This window comes from Myxine glutinosa, chromosome 8, assembly GCF_964187855.1.
Source record: "Myxine glutinosa chromosome 8, kmMyxGlut1.1, whole genome shotgun sequence".
Classification (NCBI taxonomy): domain Eukaryota; kingdom Metazoa; phylum Chordata; class Myxini; order Myxiniformes; family Myxinidae; genus Myxine; species Myxine glutinosa.
Genome location: NC_136268.1, coordinates 89,142,688 through 89,164,704, shown reverse-complemented (window position 1 = coordinate 89,164,704; position 22,017 = coordinate 89,142,688). Strand labels below are relative to the sequence as shown.

At 42.8% G+C, this 22,017-nt stretch overlaps 1 protein-coding gene across 1 annotated transcript in view; it reads left to right on the top strand.

The window, feature by feature from the left end:
- The window catches only part of HIF1AN (hypoxia inducible factor 1 subunit alpha inhibitor), a 102,124-nt gene extending 93,793 nt beyond the window's left edge, over positions 1-8,331 (top strand). The window contains 1 exon segment of the mRNA XM_068124809.2: positions 8,125-8,331. Within this exon segment, the coding sequence (XP_067980910.2) occupies positions 8,125-8,181 (57 nt within the window). The 3' untranslated portion in view covers positions 8,182-8,331.
- The last annotated feature ends 13,686 nt before the right edge of the window (positions 8,332-22,017 follow it).

Genomic DNA, 22,017 nt, shown 5'->3' with positions numbered 1-22,017 from the left:
TCTCCTGAAAAGCCAGGAATATAAAGTGGTATGCTCAGATGGAAATGATAGACTGGCCAATCCAGTATTTTGGGAGATATGTCAATGTGACCAGAAGTAAATAATCCTGACCCAGAAGTGATACAGCCACTTTTCCTTTTGTACACTGCTCCTTTCCTATGCCATCTCCAGGCACTGCAAAACATCATTGCTGGGCACCGAAGGGGGCTTGGCAGTGACGCACGCTGAAAGGGAGTACTCAGTTTTCACTCTGGTTGTTTGTTTTCTTTCTTGTTGTACACCGCACCTTTCCTATGCCATCTCCAGGCGCTGCATAACGTCATTGCCGGGCACCGTAGGGGGCTCGGCAGTGACGCACGCTGAAAGGGAGTACTCAGTTTTCACTCTGGTTGTTTGTTTGTTTGTTTTCTTGCTTTCTTGTTTGTCTGGGTTACATCTCAGCCATCCTTTGAGCTAGGAAGCTGAAATTTCGGCACAATAGTGAGCAAGTCCTTTGTCAAAAACACTATTTTTTGTTTTTTGATTAATCAATTAATTGAGGAGTTATTTAATTATTAGCGATTAATTTATTAGCGATTAACTTCTCTAAGGTACTCCGCTGCAAGGCTTCTTCTGCTCAATACTCACTCCACCCCATCATGCATCTCTGCAATCAAATCCCACGGACTCCTGCGACGACCCAGATACATTCATAGAGGCTCCGGTCGTAAGTTTGTTTATTTACAAACAGGTCACTTCATTCCCGTACTCTGGTCGGCTCAGCGCACTCCCACTCATTGTCCCAGCGCACCTGGTCACAGCAACGCACACGATCGCACCTCCTGTCTGCAAACCCTGGCTAAATCACCTGAGTTCATCCCCACCGTACAAAGCAACATCAAGCTCACCCTGTTCAATACCCGGTCCCTCAACAACAAAAGCCTCATCCTGAACGACTACATTCTGGAAAATAAACTGGACTTTCTCTGTCTCACTGAAACCTGGCAACAACCTCTGGACTACTTCTCACTCAACCTCACTACACCCAATGGATATTCTTACATCAATAAACCACGCTCGGAGGGCCGAGGTGGTGGAATTGCCGTAATTCACCGACAGGACATCAAGACCAGCCTCATCTCCATCTCATCTGCTCCATCATTTGAACACCTGGCTTTTAAACTCTCTGGTCACACACAGTCAGTCATGGCTGTCGGATACCGCCCTCCCAAACCACACCCATCATTCCTGTCTGACTTCTACTTTCTGACCCAGCTCTGTTCCCTCTCCCCCTCAATCCTCCTCCTCGGTGATTTCAATATCCACATGGACTCCACTGACTCCACAACAACCACTGACTTCACTGATTTACTCACCTGCTTTAACCTCACTCCACATGTCAACTTTCCTACCCATAACCGTGGGCACATTCTGGACCTTGTCTGCTCTACTGGATTAATTTTGCACCATCTCTCTGGCTCCGACCTCACCCTCTCTGACCACTTAGCCATCACTATGACCATCAACATCCCCACCCCAGCACCAAGGCATTATCGCACTATCAATTTCCGTAAGCTAAACGCTCTTTCACCTACCTCATTCTCATCCACCCTCTCTGAAAAAATGTCCACTTCTCCCTTCGTTGACCTCCACACCCCTTCTGACCTCACTGACTACTACAACCACACTCTCTCCTCCTGCCTTGACCAGCTTGCGCCCGTGAAAACCAAAACAGTTTCTTTCACCCATTCTGCTCCCTGGTTTACCCCTGAACTCCGCCTGATGAAAACTCGTGCTCGCCAACTTGAAAGACGCCGCAATAAAACAGGTCTCACAATTCACTCCCAAGCCTACAAGGACCACCTACAACACTACAAAGATGCCCTCTCCCGCGCCCGCTCCGCCTACTACTCTCAAATTATCCACTCTGGCTCTGGAAACCCAAAAGCACTCTTTTTTTATTTATTTATTTATTTATTTATTTTTTTTTTTTTTTTTTTTTTTTGTATACAAGATCGAGGCTCGTGAAAGAGCGAACATTAATCACACAGAAAGACAAACCGACACATAAAACATATAACATCGGGAGCGGTAGACAAGATGGGGAGAGAGGGGGAAGGACACAAACACAACATTTGAGAGCAGGGACCGAGAGACATGGAGACATCGAGAGATCTGAGAGAGGGCGAGGGCTTTGGGGGGGGGGGCATGGGAAGGGGGCGGTGGGAGAGGTATAAAACATATGGACACTGCCAGGACTTCCAGGAAAGAAGTTGGAATTTCAAACCTCTCCCTCCCCAAACCCAACCTCTTCTCTACAATAAACAAACTCCTCAGCCCCCTGGACACCACCACCCAGTCATTCACAGTAGACAACTGCATCTCCTTCCTTTCATTCTTCCAAAGCAAAATTGACAACATCTACAGCAGCTTAACCACCACCGCACCTGCTCCCCCTCAAACCACCTGCCCCCCCTTATCCTGCCAACCCCTGTCTCAGTTCTCCACAGTCTCCCCTACTGACCTCTCTGAACTCCTCATAGGAATGAAAACTGCCACCTGCACTCTTGACCCCATCCCCTCCAGCTTTGTCAAGGCCTCCCTTCCTGCTCTCTCTCCACTTATCACTGCAACAATAAACTCCTCCCTGTCTACAGGCATCGTCCCACCATCCCTCAAAATTGCTGCTGTTACCCCCATTCTGAAAAAGCCTGGTGTTGGGCTAGCAGCTAGGGTGCCAGCTTATGATCCTAGGATCCTGGGTTTGAATCCCGGTCGATCGCTGAATTAACGCCAGGGGGGTTGACTCAGCCTGTCATCCTTCCGAGGTCGGCTAATTGAGTACCAGTTCACTGGTAATTCCCTGTTTGTCGTTAAAGGCGGTGAAAAGGGTTGGCGTCAGGAAGGGCATCCGGCCGTAAAACATTGCTTCAAAAAGTGGACCAAAAAACAACAACAACCACGGTTCCCGAAAAAGGCCAACCCCCGCCTTGCGGGGAAAAATGGCCTCTAAAGGTGGTTATTTTTTGTTTATACCCCCATTCTGAAAAAACCTGGACTCAACCCTGACACCCTAAACAACTTCAGACCCATCTCCAACCGACCCTTTCTGTCAAAAGTTTTGGAACGCGCTGTAGCCACTCAACTTAAACATCACCTCTCTGCCAATAACCTGTTTGAAACATTCCAATCCGGATTCCGCTCCAACCACAGTACTGAAACTGCTCTCCTCAAAATCACCAACGACCTTCTCCTCTCCTCTGACGCTGGCAACCTCAACATTCTCATCCTCCTCGACCTCAGTGCCACCTTTGACACCATCAATCACACCATCCTCCTCACCCGACTTGAAACCACCTTTAACATTACCGACACTGCCCTCTCTTGGATCAAATCATACCTCTCCGACAGACGCCAGTTCATCTCCATCAATAACTGCAAATCCCCCACTGCTCCCCTCCCCCAAGGTGTCCCCCAAGGTTCAGTTCTTGGCCCCCTCCTCTTCATCCTGTACCTGTCCCCCCTTGGTCACTTAATCCGCCGTCATGGTCTCCAATTCCACTGCTTCGCCGATGACATCCAGCTTTTCATCTCCACCAAGTCCATCTCCACCGCCACCCACTCTATCCTGACAAACTGCATCACTGAAATAAAATCCTGGCTTCAAATCAACTTCCTCAAACTTAACTATGATAAATCTGAAATAATCATCATTGGCCCAAAAACGCTCACTAAATCCACCCATAACTTTGCCCTCAACATCGACGGTTTCCCAGTATCCACCTCCCCTCACATCCGGAATCTTGGCATCATCTTTGACCACACCCTCTCCTTCGACAAATACACTAAACAGATCACAAAGACAGCCTTCTTTCACCTGAAAAACATCGTCTGTCTCCGTCCATCCCTCTCCTCCACGGCTGCAGAAACCCTCATCCACGCCTTCATCACCTCCCGTCTGGACTACTGCAACAGCCTCCTCTTTGGTTCACCCTCAATAATCATCAAAAAACTCCAATACATTCAGAACTCCGCTGCCCGTCTACTCACCCATTCCCGGACCCATGACCACATCACCCCCGTCCTTTACAAGCTTCACTGGCTCCCCATCCCCCAGAGAATCCAGTACAAAATCCTCCTCTTGACCTACAAAGCCCTCCATAACCTGGCCCTATCCTACCTGACTGACCTCCTCTCCAGACACACTCCCACCCGCAACCTCCGCTCTGCTGGTACCAACCTCCTGACCCCCCCTCCCATGCGGACCAAATTCAGATCCTGGGGGGACAGGGCCTTCTCCATCGCTGCTCCCACCCTCTGGAACTCACTACCTCACACCATCAGAGACTCCTCCTCACTCACCGCATTCAAAACATCACTCAAGACCCACCTGTTCAACACTGCATTCAACATTTAACCCACAGCATTTAACCCCTGACTCTCGCTTCTCCTGCTCCTTCCTTTTGCTTTGATTATTTACCTGTTGATTTTTGTCTTTTTGCACTTGTTTTTTTGTACTCTGTCAAAGCGTCTTTGGGCTTCTCGAAAAGCGCTACAGAAAATAAATGTATTATTATTATTATTATTATTATTAATTAAGTACTTATTGAATTAATTACATTTCCTTTCTCTTCTGACCTTTAACTCAGGCACCTTTTGAGTTAGAAAGCTGATATTTGGACATGCCGATGACCAGGTGATTTGGCTGCAAAGGCTATTTTTGATTTATTAATGACTCAATTAATAAATTCATCGATTAATTATTTAATTATTCGATTAATGACTAAATTTTTTTTTTTTAAGCTACAGATTCTGATAAAATGGTGGTGGTTTATGTGTTCTATGACCGAATTGATTAATAATTTAATTTTTTAATGATTATTATTTATTTATTTTTATTATTAATCATTTATTTATTTTCATTCTCATTTGGCCAATATCTCAGGCACCTTTTGAGCTAGGAAGCTAATATTTGGACATGACAGTGACCAAGTGATGTGGCTATCAAGGATATTTTTGATTTATTGATTAATCATTTAATCGATTAATTATTTATTGATTAACCAATTAATTATTTAATTTTTTATTAATGACTTATTTAATTAAATTTCTAAAAGATACATCTTCATATGAAGCACTCGTGGTTTCGTTATGCTATTAGCCAATTGATTAAGAAAATACTTTGTGATAGTCTTTTATTGATTTTAATTATACAATTAATCAATCAATTATTGTACACCTCTCCCTCCCAATGCAGTCTCTATGAGCTGAACTGCAGTATTGCCGGGCGCCTAAGGCGCCCCGGCAATGCCGCGCTGTAGGATATTTAATTATTTGGCATGGCGGCGGTGTACTTTGAATGTATCTGTACTTGTTTGTTTTATTGTTGTACACCGCACCTTTCCTATGCCATCTCCAGGCGCTGCATATCGTCATTGCTGGGCACCGAAGGGGGCTCGGCAATGACGCACGCTGAAAGGGAGTACTCAGTTTACTGTACTGTACTCAGTTAAAGGGAGTACTCAGTACTCAGTTTTCACTCTGGTTGTTTGTTTGTTTGTTTGTTTTCTTGCTTTCTTGTTTGTCCGGGCAATATCTCAGCCATCCTTCGAGCTAGGAAGCTGAAATTTCGGCACAATAGTGAGCAAGTCTTTGTCAAAAACTGTATTTTTTTGTTTTTTGATTAATCAATTAATTGAGGAGTTATTTAATTATTAGCGATTCATTAAGTACTTATTTAATTAATTAAATTTACTTTCTCTTCTGGCCATTATCTCAGGCACCTTTTGAGTTAGGAAGCTGACATTTGGACATGCCAATGACCAGGTGATTTGGCTGCAAAGGCTATTTTTGATTTATTAATGAATCAATTAATAAATTAATCGATTCATTATTTATTTATTCGATTAATGACCAAATTTTTTTTTTTTTGAAGTTAGATTCTGATGAAATGGTGGTGGTTTCTGTGTTCTATGACCGAATTGATTAATAATTTTATTTTTTGATGATTATTATTTATTTATTTTCATTATTAATCATTTATTTATTTTCTTTCTCATTTGGCATTTGAGCCTGGTGTTAGCTTAGCGGTTAGGGTTCCGGCTTGGGATCCTAGGATCCTGTGTTTGAATCCCGGTCGATCGCTGAATTAACACCAGGGGGGTTGACTCAGCCTGTCATCCTTCCAAGGTCGGCAAATTGAGTACCAGCTTGCTGGGATGAATGATCCCGGTGTGTGGGCGGTTTAGAATCGGTACACTGTATCCCTGCTCATCGTAAGAGGCGACCAGGGGTTGGCATCAGGAAGGGCATCCGGCCATAAAAACATTGCCTCAAACAGGGAACCATGATTTTCATGGGGCCCGCAAGGCTAACCCCCACTTTAGCGGGGAAAAATGGCCTCAAAACGATCACCCTAACCGCTAAGAACGAACATTCATTCATTCATTCATTTTCTCATTTGGCACCTTTTGAGCTCGGAAGCTAATATTTGGACATGACAGTGACCAAGTGATGTGGCTATCGCGGATATTTTTGATTTATTGATTTATCATTTAATCGATTCATTTATTTATTGATTAATCAATTAATTAATTATTTTTTATTAATGATTTATTTGATTACATTTTTAAAAGATACATCTTCGGATGAAGCACGAGTGGTTTAGTTATGCTATTAGCCAATTGATTAAGAAAATATTTTGTGATAATCTTTTATTGATTTTAATTATACAATTAATCAATCAATTATTGTACACCTCTCCCTCCCAATACAGTCTCTATGAGCTGCACTGCGGTATTGCTGGGCGCATAAGGCACCCCGGCAATGCTGCACTGTAGGATATTTAATTACTTGGCATGGGGGCGGTGTACTTTGAATGTATCTGTACCTGTTTTCTTTCTTTCTTTCTTTCTTGTTTGTCTGGGCGATATCTCAGCCATCCTTTGAGCTCGGAAGCTGAAATTTTGGCACAATAGTGAGCAAGTCCTTTGTCAAAAACGATATATTTTTTGTTTTTTGATTAATCAATTAATTGAGGAGTTATTTAATTATTAGCGATTAATTAAGTACTTATTTAATTAATCAAATTTCCTTTCTCTTCTGACCATTAACTCAGGCACCTTTTGAGTTAGGAAGCTGATATTTGGACATGCCAATGACCAGGTGATTTGGCTGCAAAGGCTATTTTTGATTTATTAATTAATCAATTAATCAATTAATCGATTAATTATTTAATTATTCGATTAATGACTAAAAAAAAATTTTTTTAAACTTACATTCTGATGAAATGGGTGTGGTTTATGTGTTCTATGACTGAATTGATTAATAATTTAACTTTTTAATGATTCTTATTTATTTATTTTCATTATTAATCATTTATTTATTTTCATTCTCATTTGGCCAATATCTCAGGCACCTTTTGAGCTAGGAAGCTAATATTTGGACATGACAGTGACCAAGTGATGTGGCTATCAAGGATATTTTTGATTTATTGATTAATCATTTAATCGATTCATTATTTATTGATTAATCAATTAATTATTTAATTTTTTATTAATGACTTATTTAATTAAATTTCTAAAAGATACATCTTCGGATGAAGCACTAGTGGTTTAGTTATGCTATTAGCCAATTGATTAAGAAAATATTTTGTGATAATCTTTTATTGATTTTAATTATGCAATTAATCAATCAATTAGTGTACACCTCTCCCTCCCAATGCAGCCTCTATGAGCTGCACTGCGGTATTGCCGGGCGCCACAGGCGCCCCGGCAATGCCGCGCTGTAGGATATTTAATTATTTGGCATGGGGGCAGTGTACTTTGAATGTATCTGTACTTGTTTGATTTTTTTTTTTTTGGACAATTCTTACAACTGATGGTCATGTAGAAACTTGTACAAAATAGTATGCAAGTCAAGGATATTAGAAGACAATGGACTAATGAACAAAGTATTGTATATATGGGATTTGAACCTGGACTCACAGCATCATGAGCCATAGGGTCAGAATAGAATGCCAATGACCTGTGTATCATGACACAACACAGGATGTCCTTAGACATGAAATAGTTGGTACGTGGGTGATCCATGTAAGAAATGGTATTGTTCGATGTTTTAAAATGCAAATCACTTCTTTACTTGCAGGTGGGCCCACTACTCAACATGATGGTACGAGGACGCTATGATATACCACAGGATTGAAATTTCTGACAGTAGCCAACATTTGGGACATGCCTCAAGCCAAAGAGAAAAGAGGTGGAGTTGGGATGTGAACGTCTCCACGAGCTTCTCCCTCAACCTCCATCAGGAACGCATCATCATGTGTGTGCACTTTATTTGTGTGCTAAAAACGAAGACTTTGGTTTGGATAAAGTAACGTGAAAAACATGTTAGGCAGCGACTGTTATTTTACAGAGTAATATTGCACTTTCTGATCTTCCATGTGACAAAAAAGCATTTTTGCTTTCAAGGGTGGTTGAACTTTTCCTCCAAATAAGCCATGGTAGGCCATACACACTTGTTTGGAGGATTTGGGCTCGCAGAGTGAATCTGATTTTGTGGAAATTACATTTTCATGTCTCTGTAACAAAGCAACCAACATAATCAGCATGTTGCACTGATGTTTGAGCACTGTATTTTATAACAGGTGCTCTTTGCTCAAATTAACAGGCCTTCACATCATCTAATACCTCGAGCAGAACTTTCAAAGTGTTGGTGAAACAAGGTGACTTTTGCTACTTAATTGAAAATGACCTGATTTGAAAGGGCAAATCCAAGGAATCAATGTGCATTTTGTTTTTCATTCAATATAGCTGAACAACAGTTGGTAAGTTTCAGTTGGTGTTTAATTGATGCAGCTCCTGTTCTGTCATAGCACTGCACAGTGGCTGACCCCGTATAGACGTGATCATCCATGATGACTTTCACTCTGCAGAACTGAGGCATTGATTTTCTGAACACTTTTTATTTGTGATGCTTTTTTAATCGGTACTTTAACTTTGCTACTAGGCATAGGTATTGGAAAAGAAAAGCAGGGACTGGAAAAATCTGTGGGTGGGTGGATGGGGGTGGGTGGGTGTGGCCTGTAGGGGTGGGGGCGTTGGGTGGGTGTGGGTGGGGCCGTTGGTTATTTTGGCATCTGTGGGTGGGTGGTTGGGGGTGGGGCGGTAGGTGGGTGTGGCCTGCAGGTGTGGGGCGTTGGGTGGGTGTGGGTGGGACCGTTTGTTGTTTTGGCATGACAATGCATTTCCAGAAAAAACACATCCAAAATCCCTATTGTATGTATTTATCATAAAGAACTTGTACCTACCTCAATGTCACTTGAGACTGATTTTATGATAAAGCTACTGTTTGGCCAGAAATAAAGCATAAATAGTGTTTTCAAATATTTTTGCTCATAAAAGAAGGAAGTCAAAAAAGTAAAGGCTTTGAAGCTCTAATCTCCGCTACTCAAAAGTTCAATATCCAGTCCCATAGCAGCCATGGATACCACCAGAATAGATGAATGATTGAAGCATAGCAATTTTAGTTGAAGGTTTATTAAGAAAGCCTCCTGCTGGACATAGTGAACCGACAGAATATAAGGCCAAGTTAAAAAAAAAAAATGTTTCTCGTCCCCGCCCGCTTCCTTTTTGGTCGCCGCCTACTTTTATTTACTATTTAATACTAATTTTTTTTAAATATATATTTGTTTAAAAAAAAAATCGTTTTGCGAAGAAACTCGGTCTAAAACTTGCCGTTTCCGGGCGTTTGCTGATCGTATCTTGTGCAATTGTCACATATGTGCTGATTGAGATTAGTATTTATGTAAATGCACATAACATTAGGGTTATTTGCATGGCTTGATAAGTATGGTACATTTACATTTTTTAAAACCAAAGACAAATGAAATGTCTTGCCAAAATGTATAAATATTAAGTATACTGTTGGTTCCAGATACTGAATACTCCCAATATTAGCAAATGCTGGGTCGTTCAGTCCAGTACATGCTTTTACAAATATTATGCCTTGTTCTGAAAGTTTGGTATTCATACTTTGACATACATATTTATAACAGTGGCTCTTGTAAGTTTGAAGAAGAGAGAACTGAGAAGGAAAGAAAATCACAATTTCATTTTTTGCATAAGTAAAGCAGTGTATGGTTAGAATGTTTAAGATGGTTCTCACTTTATGGATGACATGTACAAGATTGACATAAGTCTCACTGGGATTTCTTACTTTGATATTTATGGAACAGACCATAAGATAGACCAAGTCCTATAGTCATTAGTTTCACTATGTGGGGGGAGGGCAAACTGTTGATTAAACATATATTATTTAGTCCCACTTCTGGTTTTGCAAGAGGGAAGGATCAGCCTTCCAATGAAACTACAGTAGTTGTTTTTTAGGATTTCATCAATCTTTTGGTCTGTTCTCTGAGTAGTCCCCAATATGAAAAATTCTAGTACTATTAGTGTATTATTGTGTATTTATATTAAACAAGGACACATACCAAATTTAAACATTGTCATTGTTTCTTTTTTGTTTTATTCAAATATAGTTTGTCCGGTGTAACACATGACATGTTCCATTGATTGATTCTATTCATATGCCATTTCAGTTAAAACATATATTTATTTGCTAATTTGGAAATGAAATTGCAGGCCTTTCGGTAACAATCAACACTGGCATGTTTCACATTACATTGGACAAACTATAGAGTCTTTAAGTCAGCCACAGTGGTCATTCAATTCATGGCAGCCATCTTGGAAAAAAATATCAAAAAAAATGAAAATAGTAAATAGTAAGGGCCTCCCTCCTCCTTTTTTCAAAAAAGTCTGGACGAGAAACTTTTTTTTTTTTTACTTGGCCTAAAGGCAAAGTGAATGAAATTTGTGATAGAACAATGAATGCTTCAATTGTACCCCCAAACAGAAAGCAAATGCGATATAGTTTACGTAAGTGGTACATCACAAAATGAGTGGCTGTCATACTCATCTAGATGGCAAAGAAGCTCAGTTCCTGACATATTCAACTGTGTTTTGAAAACTTACTTATGATTGAGAAAGGAAGTGGTAACTCAGGATGGGTGTTGCTGGTGTTTGTAACATATTTTTATGTGGAACTTGGGAGGGGGGAGGAACCAGAGATAGAATATGTTAAGAATAGCATGGACCGTGAGCTCGAGTCTGTTAGATTTCACCTGCATTCAGGACACGTCAGAATTAAGCAGTATGTAATATGTGTACTGAAGAGGGCAGCGACTGTCCACCATAGAGCAATACAGGGTAAGGATGTCATGTAAAACCTCCTGTCAACAGGTGAGGCCAGGTGGAGGGCTTGGGCTAAGTGAAAATGAGCACGTAAAAGCGCTACTGGTGCGACTTAGGGAAATTCTCCCCCGCCCCCTCTTGTTGGCCACTTACCGGAAGACCGCAAACCCAATTAACGGAGGACTGCAAACAAGTACGCTGCAGAGGGCCCTGGATGGAGGCAGAACACTTTTGTAGAGACGCTGCCCCCATGGGGCGGAGCCAACAATTGCAGGACCAGCCATGTGCTGGAAGGTGGGCCCTAAAGTCATAAAAGCCACATCCGTGTTTGCGGGAGCAAGATCGAATATCAACTCTGTATTAAGTGCATGTGCCCCCTTATTCGTTGTCTTTTCAGCACCAGGTGTGTCCATTTATTTATTATTAGCGTCTCATCTTCCCTCCCATATTGCTTTAATGGTGTTTCATGAGCAGCCTGTGGCTGCTGATTGCATCACTTTCTGGGGGCGTGGCTCCTGCTGATGCAATGCCTCTCGATAACCAGTCATCTGGTACTCATTTTGCTGAACTTGGAAGGATGACAGGCTGAGTCAACCCACTTGGTGGTAATTCAATGTCATGACAGGGGCTCAAACTCGGTACCCTAGATCTCAAGCCAGTCACCTTAACCGTGAAGCCACCACCAGGCTTATTGCTTTAATAAAACAGTTTATTTGTAAGAAGCATGCTACCTTCTTGCCTTTGCGCATGATTGACCAGCTGCCAATTTTGGAATGTGTTTGATCAGCCTTTAGGGAATATTAAATTTGTAATATATATTCTGACAATTAGTGCATGGATAGATAAGCACGTGCTGTCTGCTGGCATTAGCTTGCAGGATTGTTTAGCCATTCACAGATGTATTGGACCTCCGATGCAGAGGATCTGCATTAGCGGGGACCCCCATGCCGCTACAGTGTGTTGGTTTTGAAAACCCATCCATTACCCCCATGAGTGTAGTGCATAGTGCAAAGCAGGGTTAAGCAATTAGCTCACTTCGTTTGTCTAGCATTTGCTCGACGAACTACTTAATTTAAATTGAATTTATGTTTGGATCACTGTAGAACACGAACCGGAACATGAACGTGCAGTTTAGCAGTACTTTCGCTCTGGATTTGGCAAATTGTAGCGTCTCGTCCCAAGCACGCATGCCCACAAAGGGGAAATGTAATTGTTATAGCCTCCCTGGCAGTCAAACAGAATTGAAAATCATTCCAAACAGGAAACTTACTATTTTTAGGGACTTCATAAAGGACACGAGCAACAGGCACGAATAATTCAACGTGTTAAATAAGGTGGTGTAAAAGAGGGTGCATCTGCTGCGGTAAAATTCCGATTCAATTACTTTTCTGTTTCTCTAACCTGTAAAACTTTTATTTTATTTCAATTCAACTTTATATTTGAACACTGTATAACACAAAACACCTTGTTTGCCCTTCCAAACACCTTCAATTCATCTACTTGGACAAAATTGTACGTCATCTCGACCAATCAAATTATGGACAAAAGTAATGTGGATCATAATGTTTTTTTGGGGGTTTTTTTGTATACAAGATCGAGGCTCGTGTAAGAGCTAACATTAATCACAAAAAGACAAACTGACACATAAAACATGAGATAAAGGGAGTGGGAGACAAGATGGAGAGAGAGAGAGAGAGGGAAGCACACAAGTACAACATTTGAGAGCAGGGACATCAGGAGATCTGTGGGAGGGAGAGGGCTTGGGGGGAGGAGGCACGGGAAAGGGGGAGCGGTAAAAAAAAACACATGGACACTGCTCGGACTTCCAGGAAAGAAGTCGGAATTTCAGAAAAGTGGATCTGGGGTAGATTAACAGGGGTAGAAAAGATCAAGGTTTTGGATGGGGGAAGACAAGAGATGGTGGTGAACAGCTGTTTTAAAGAAATGCAGAGAGTTGAAAAGTCCCTTCCCATCTCCCTTTTTTCAAGACTATGGGGTAAGGTTTTCTATGAAGTTCAGACTGTCACGGCAGATGTGCTAATAACTACTCGCGGATATCTTGGGGGCAGTGTGACACATGATGGCTTCCTCTGCAAACAAACAAGAGGGGGCGAGGGTTGTTGTGCAAACTCCAGTCTTGCTCGCTCATTTTTGCATGATTATCCAATCCAACACACGCATCCCATATTTTCCGTCCTATTCCTCGAGCCTTAGTTGTTCACCATTATGAGATGGTCCAAAAAAATGTTTTTGTTGGATTTATTGTTGTGCTTATTTTCTTCTAGATTTTCATGTTTTTCAACTTTGGTTGTAATTGTTTTTTTTCAGACTAAACCTTTGTGAAGGTTTGCTAATTGCCATTGTAAAAGTTGGTGATTAAAATTGACGATTAAATATCATTGAAAACATTGCTTCCGCTGAAGGTGTGCTGGATTTGATCTGAAACATTTGAATCCCTGGAGGGAAGAGTGTAATTGAACAAACTGGGGAAGGGGGTTCTTCAAGTGGGCAAAAAGTCGAAAAAAAGGAGTGTCGGGAAGCAGTGAGCCTGGATTTTGTAAAATTGGCATCGAGGAGGTTGTTGGAAGAACGTGTGCGACCTGGATGGGCTAGGAAGGGAAGAAAAAGGAGCTCGGCAGCAGAACACAGGCCACCAAGCATTCTGCGATGAGAGAGCAGCAGAATCTGGTGTTTTGCTTGTTTTGTCTAAGATAACAATGATGTTAAGACTTTGAATTCCACGACATTCAAGAGATAGGTGTAGCAGGCCTTGGAGGCGAGCACGTTCCAATTTTTTTTTTTTTTATCCCTATCTGGTCATATAGAGGGAAGCTGCTACTGGCAACCATCGGTCGGATGTGTAGCTGCACAGTATAATATGGACTGATCTCTGAAGAGGAAAAGGTTTTTCCAAAACCGTGTCTCTGGACATATCTTGAGCTTTCAACACCGGGTCATCCCAGTGGAAGCCGCTGCCCAAAGATCCAAAGAAGTCCCGAAGATCTCAATTTGTCTTGTATCCGCCTTGCAGGCCGAATGCCATTTCTAGTCAAGCGGGCACTTGGCTGGATCGACCCTTGACATGCTTTGCCCGGTCAGCTGGAATTTTTGAAATTGCAGGCCGTCCCAGGTTTCCAATGCTGCAATTGTTGAAAATGTATTTTTTAGATCAGGTTGCAAATATGGCAAAGTTAAAAGGGCTTTGGAAGAGGTGCAAGGTCAGACAACAGATCAACAACTTGAAGGATGATCAACTTGATATTTCTACTTCATCACAGAACTTATAATGAGAGTCAACGAAGAGCCAATAAATGGCGAGGTGATTTCTTGCCAGTTCCAGATTGATCAACAGTCAGCACCAGTCACACTCACAGATAGTGTGGAAGCCCAGGTGTCACACTCAGAATAGGTGACTGCTATGCATGGTGTACATTTTTGGTGGTTTTGGTAAAGTAGAATTTGTAAAGGTCGATCTTTTGTTGCATTTATTTTCTAAAAGTGATCTTGTGTGTAAAAATATTGGAGTCCACTGCCACATGGGATTACCTGGAAACAGAGAAGAAGAAGAGTGACCCCACTATCCTTACAGAACTGTGGAATATACTACAGGATATTTGCTACAACATTCCTGTAAGAGTGCTTCAGTCGTATACAGGAAGCATGGGTAAAAGAGTGAGGGCACTCAAGAAGGCAAACAGTGGACAGAGGACACACAAAGTATTGACTGATATTGATCAAATATGGCACCGTCCTTGTTATTTACTTATTTACTTCAGCAGCTTGTTTCATGCGCATTTATAAAGGCTGATAATTTACAATAATAAACATATGACTGTTATCACTGTTAATTTGATAAATATACCCAAAAGTATGAATATCATTGGAATAACCCAAACTTTTGCATGGTACTGAATATCTGTAATAATAAATGGCAGTGTTTGTCAGTCAGGGTGTGTGTCTCCTCCGTAACTCCAAAACCATGAAACCTAGGGTCGGGTGGGTGTGTGGAGGCAGGAGGTGGGAGGTGGAAGGAGGTAGGGGAAGGAGTCAGAGGAGGGACCTGGTGTTGCCTGGAAACACCGGGTACCTTTGATAGTTGTAAATAATAGGTTGGTGGACATTAAAGATACACAAGTAAACTAGACCAGCACTTGATACAGAGCATACCTCTGCCAGGCTGAACAGTTTATGTTTTGTATCCCACTGATAGGCCAGATCTGGATTCGGACCTGAACCAAAATCTAACAGCTTTTTCTTGTCACCGAACCAACTCATCCCACATAGTTTTATCATGTCATCCACAACGTTTTAAAATATAATATGCTAAATATCGTTTTTGGCCACATCACTCAATGGTGAAGAATCACTAAAAAATTCTCAGATCCAAATCCGGATTTTGACCAAAATCGAATAATTTTGTCCTTGTCATACCCAACCTCTCAACCAAATTTCGTTTGAATCCATCCACAACTTTTTGTGATATCCTCTTCACAAACAAAAACGAAACAAGTACAGATACTTTCAAAGTACACCGCCCCCATGCCAAATAATTAAATATCCTACAGCGCGGCATTGTCATTTCCATCACTCTTCTCAACCAGTCACTTTCATCCTTCCTCAACACATGACCAAACCGTCTCAACCTGTTTCTCTTCACAGCATCCATCACAGGCTCCATTCCCATCATCTCGCAATTCATCATTTGTCTTCCTCTCTCTCAACGATACTCCACACATCCACCGAACCATTCGCATTTCCACCCTTTCCAGCCTTCGTTGCTGCTCTACATTCATGACCCATGTCTCGCTCCCATAAATCATAACACTTCTCCCACATGCAGCGTACACCTTTCCCTTCAGCTTCAATGACACTCCCCTCCTCGTCAGCACGCCACTCAGTTCCCGAAACTTCTTCCATGCACATCTCACTCGAGCAATCGTTGCCAAGTCTGATCCACCTTCTCCATTCAGCATGTCTCCTAGGTAAGAAAATGTTTTCACACCTTCCAGCTTCACACCGTCTCCAAGATCCAACTCAACATTTCCTCCATCTGCAGCTCCCTCTGTGCACACCTTACACTTGAATGTAGCTGCCACCCTGGTTAATGACCCTCTCAAGCCACTACATTTTTGATGAACCCACTCAGCGCACATTGTACATTGAATGGAATTCATTCCGACACCCTTCCTGCACACAGCACATGGCCACTTCCCAGTTCTTTCCACCTCACCACATGCTTTACCACTTGCCATCACCTTCGTTTTTCCGATATTCACCTTCAGACCTTTTGTCTCCATACATTCCTTCCACTTGTTCATCTTCTCCTTCAATCCATCCATACTTTCTGCAATCAACACCAGATCATCTGCATACAACAACTCCCACGGTAAACCCTCCTTTATGTTCTGAGCCAGCACCTCCATCACAGCTACAAATAGTAGTGGACTTCGTACCGACCCCTGATGCACTCCCACCTTCACCTCAAACTCACCACTGTTCCCGTCCTTCGTCCTTACAGCTGTGCGCGCTCTTTTGTACATTGCCATCACCACTCTGATCAACCATTCCTCCACTCCTAACTTCCTCAATGCCCATGTCACTACTTCACGTGGAACCCTATCGAATGCTTTCTCCAGATCAACAAACCCAAGAAACAACTTCTTCCTCTTCTCCATATACTACTCCTGCAACTGCCTCACAATAAAAAGCACGTCTGTCGTTCCTCTTCCTGGCATAAATCCAAACTGCATTTAGTCAATCTCCACTTTCTTCCTTATCCTCCTCTCCAACACCCTTTCCAATACCTTCATTCCATGCTCCAATAACTTTATCACTCGATACGAGCCACAGTCCAGAGGGTCACCTTTCCCCTTGTATAGAGGGATGAGGGTACTCAGTTCCCAATCCACTGGAATGCGGCCTTCTTTCACCACCAGATTGCAGATCTCTGCCATTCTCTTCACACCCCAATTTCCCGCTGCCTTCAACATATCTCCCACAACTCCGGTCGGCCCTCCCGCTTTTCTACTCTTCATTGCTTTTATCGCTTCCTCAACTTCCTTCTCGGTTATCTTCTCCGCCGGTCCTAAAACTGGGTTACTCTGTGTTGCCATCCCATTCATTCTCTGCATTCAACAGCATTTCCATATATCTCTTCCATCTTCCTTTAATTCCATCTGGGTCCACAACGATTTGTCCCACTTCATCCTTCAAGCAATTCACCCCCATCACATCACACCTCTCTTTCACTATCTGGTTTGCAATCCTAAATACCGCTGTCTGACCCTCTTCCGAATCCAAGCTTTCTCCGAACATTTTCCTGCATGCCTCCTGCGCCTTTGCTACCTCTTTCTTTGCAGCCTTCTTGGCTGCCTTATAACTTTCATGCTCTGCCTTTTCTGCTCCCGTACCCTTCGCCTTCTGCCACTCCTTGAACTTTTTTCGCTTCTCGTCAATCTTCTTTCCAACTTCATCATCCCACCACCATGTTTCCGAGTGCCTCGGTGGTCCTTTTGTCCATCCACATACCTCACCAACGGCTCCCAACAGACTATCTTTCATTGACATCCAACCACTTTCAAGCTCAACCACATCATCCTCTACCCGTCTCAGCCTCTCTTTTAATGCCTCCCTTACTGTCACCTCTTTCAACCTCCACACCTTCATTCTCGGTTGGTACTTCACCCGCCGAGCTCTCCTCGCACCTTTCACCCTTATGTCGCAGACAACCAAGTGGTGCTGTGAAACAGCCTCCTCCCCCGGGATCACCTTTGTGTCCCGGAGGTGCCCCCGATCTCGCCTACGCACCAGCAGGTAGTCAACGGTTGTCGTCAACCCACCTGACGTGTATGTAACAAGCTTATTATCCTCTTTCTGGAACTGAGTATTACAAATCAACAAATCAGCAAACTCCAAAATCCTTTCACCTTCTCCATTTCTCACACCATATCCGTAACCCCCATGAACTCCCTCAAAACCGGCCATACTCCTTCCCACACTGACATGAAAATTAGCTGACATGAAAATCCTATTCAAATTTCAAGTCAACCAAATGAAAATTTAGGATTTTAGAACTTTGGAAAGGTTGTTGACCTTTTGGCCTATGTTGACCTTTTGGCCTATGCTGATCTCAAAAATAGTTGGTGGTTGAATTCATTTAGCCAACAAGTAAATCATTTTCAAATTTCAAGTCAATCGCATGAAAAATGGGGATTTTAGAAATTCGAAATGAAAATGGTTGACCTTTAGCATGTTGACCTTTAGACCTCAAAAATAAATAGGATTCTGTCGGACCACTAACTCTACCATAGGGTGAAGTTTCGTGAAGATCAGTTTAAAATTGTGACCTGTAGGCAAGTATAAGTGAGCACACAAACCAGAGTGATCAACATACTTGTTAAAAATTGTTTTTTTTGCCAATTAACAAAATAACGCACAAGACCGACCAATATTCTTGGGGAAAATGCCAGGGGCACAGAAAAGTCGCCTTTATATATGGTATGTCTCACTTAAAAAATCCATACAAAGAGAAAAATCTCACACTCTCACTTTGTCTCTCCAAAAAGAGCGTCTGGACAACCCTCCCATCTACTTTTTGAATAATCCTCTTGAAGAAGTTCTGTCACTTAAGCTTTTGGGTCTTGCTATCTGCCATGATCTTTCCTGGGAAAACCACATTTCCAAGCTGGCCTCCAAAGCCAGTCGCCGACTGGGCATCCTCCGTCGTGCGAAGTCCTTTCTGAGCACACCTGAGCTCCTCACCACATACAAGGCTTTCATCCGCAGCTCAATGAAATACTGCTCTCCCCTCTGGGCTGGTGCTCCTGCCTCGCACCTAGCTCGTCTTCACGCTGTTGAAACCAAAGCTTTCAGAATCATTGGAATCTTCCGCGATGAAGCTACCTCCGCCAAAATCAAGACTCTCTGCTCACCTTCACTCTTTCATTCCTCTTTTTCCCCACCTCTGGAACAAACACAACTCTTCAATCCCACTCCTCCCTCCAGGTCTTTAAAACAGCTGTTCACCACCATCTCTTATCTTTCCCCATCCAAAACCTTGATCTTTTCTACCCCCGTTAAAACACCTCAAAACCGCCTCTTTCAATCCTCAACTTCTTTCCTGAAATTCCAAGAAGTGTTCATTTGCTTTATACCGTGTACCCCTCCCTCCTCCCACATTCCCGCAAAATACCTCCCCCCTTACACAGATCTACCAACATCCTTGTTCTCCATTGTTGTTGTGCTTGTGTGTTTCCCTCTCTCTCCTCCTCTTGTCTCCCGTTCCCTTCATTGTATGTTTTGTGTGTCTGTACATGTTTTCATGTTCAATGTGTTAGCTCTTACATGAGCCTTGATTATGTATACAAAAATAATAATGATAATAGATAATAAAAAACTTTATTGAAGACGATATGAAAGACTTGGAAAAAGTAAGGGGAAAAAAAATATTCAACCCATATGGGATTTAAACACAGAATTGACCCAGCTTGGGAGTCTGATGCCTTATCCATTAGGCCATTGAGCCAGCACGTTGGAATATATTGTTGAAATGTTTTAAAGGGGTATAAAGTGTGTGTGTGTGTGTATATATATATATATATATATAAAATATAAATATCTATAAAATATAAATATCTATAAAGCTCAGTTGACTTTTTGCTCCACCAAATAACAGCGAAACGGAGTTGAGTAAAAGGGTGAAAATTCTACAGATGATGTGATAAATAACTACCTCTGTCGGTTTGAGTGTTTGAAAGAAAATAGACGTCTGGATTAATTTTTGAATTAAATTTAAATCCCGATTTATATACTACTATATATAAATGCGAGTTGTCTGTGCGTGTCCGCGTTTTATTCAGAGATGGCTGAACGGATCTTCATCAAACTTTCAGAGGTTCATCAGTGAGTGCCTGGGAGTGTTTTAGGAAAAAAATATATATATATTGAAAATAAAATTCGTTTTTTGGTGTTAAAAAAAATAAAATAAAAATAAAACCGCTCGATAGTACCGAAGCCTTTTTAAATGAATGACAGTTATATACAAGTACACATTTGCATAAATAAATACAAAACAATTACCAGACATTTGAATACAAATAAATCAAACAATTCCGGAAGTGTACGAATTTGGTAGTATGGCTTCTTCTTCTTCCTGATCGGCATCACACAACTCAGAAACGTGAGCCACATTCACTCAGAAATGTGAGCCACATTCACTCAGAAACGTGAGCCACATTCACTCAGAAACGTGAGCCACTCCCCTGCCTCCCTCCTCCCCTCCCCTTCCCCCCTCCCCCCTCTCCCCACCCTTCCCCCTCCTTCCCTCCTCCTTCCTCCCCTCCCCTCTCCTCGCCCCCTCCCCTCCCCTTCCCCCACCCGTCCCCTTTAAGATATAAATTATCTGTAAAAGAGCTACCACTTCTGACTGCTCCCCTTCCCCCCTCTCCCCACCCTTCCCCAATCCTTCCCTCCTCCTCCCTTCCTTCCTCCCCTCCCCCTCTCCTCCCCACCCCTTCCCCCCCTCCCCTCTCCTCCCCTTTAAGTTATAAATTCTCTGTAAAAGAGTTTCCACTTCTGACTGCTCCCCTTCCTCCTCTCCCCACCCTTCCCCAATCCTTACCCCCTCCCCTTCCCCTCCCCTCACTCCTCCGCTCCCCCTTCCCCTTCCCCTCCCTCCTCCCCCCCTTCCCCTCCCCTTTAAGATATAAATTCTCTGTAAAAGAGCTCCACTTCTGACTGCTCCCCTTCCCCCCTCCCCTCCCCTTCCCCCCTCCCCTCCCCTTCCCCCCTCCCCTCCCCTTCCTTCCCTTCCCCCCTCCCCTCCCCTTCCTTCCCTTCCCCCCTCCCCTCCCCTTCCTTCCCCCTCCCCTCCCCTCCCCTTCCTTCCCCCTCCCCTCCCCTCCCCTTCCTTCCCCCCTCCCCTCCCTTCCTTCCCCCTCCCCTCCGCTTCTTCCCCCCTTCCCTCCTCCCTTCCTTCCCCCTCCCCTCCCCTTCCTTCCCCCCTCCCTCTCCCTTCCTTCCCCCTCCTCCCCTCCCCTTCCTTCCCCTCCTCCCCTCCCCTTCCTCCCCCCTCCCCTCCCCTTCCTTCCCCCCTCCCCTCCTTCCTTCCCTCCTCCCTCTCCCTTCCTTCCCTTCAACTCCCCTCCCCTCACCTCCTTCCCCTGTTCCCCTCCCCTCCCCCGCCCGGCAACGCCGGGTACTTCTGCTAGTCTACTATATAAGAGAGTTGTTGGTCTGTCTGTCTGTGTGTACATCACCATTTTTCTCAGCGATGGCTGAACGGATCTTCGTCAAACTTTCAGAGGTTCATCAGTGAATGCCTGGGAGTGTTTTAGGCAAAAAAAAGAAGAAGAAGAAAATAGAAGACAAAAAGAGCCGTTTTTTGGGGATAAAAAAAATTGCTCGATTATAAATGTCCAAGCCTTTTAAATTAATGACAGTTATATACAAATACACATTCGCATAAATAAATACAAAACAATCACCAGACATTTGAACACAAATAAATCAAACAATTCCGGAAGTGTACGGAGTTGGTAGTAAGATTTCTTCTTCTTCCTGTTCTGCATCATACTTAACTCAGAAACGTGATGAACGCCATATTCACCAGCATATAGTCAACGAAAAGGTGAAATTCTGATTTGACATTTGTGATGAATTCTGATTTGGATGGAATTGCTTCTCCTTTATATTTGTCCTCATTTCAAATATGTTAATGTTTCTTTTTCGCTCCAGCAATGCCGGGTACTCCAGCTATAAACACTTATGTACTTTACTGGGGGTACAA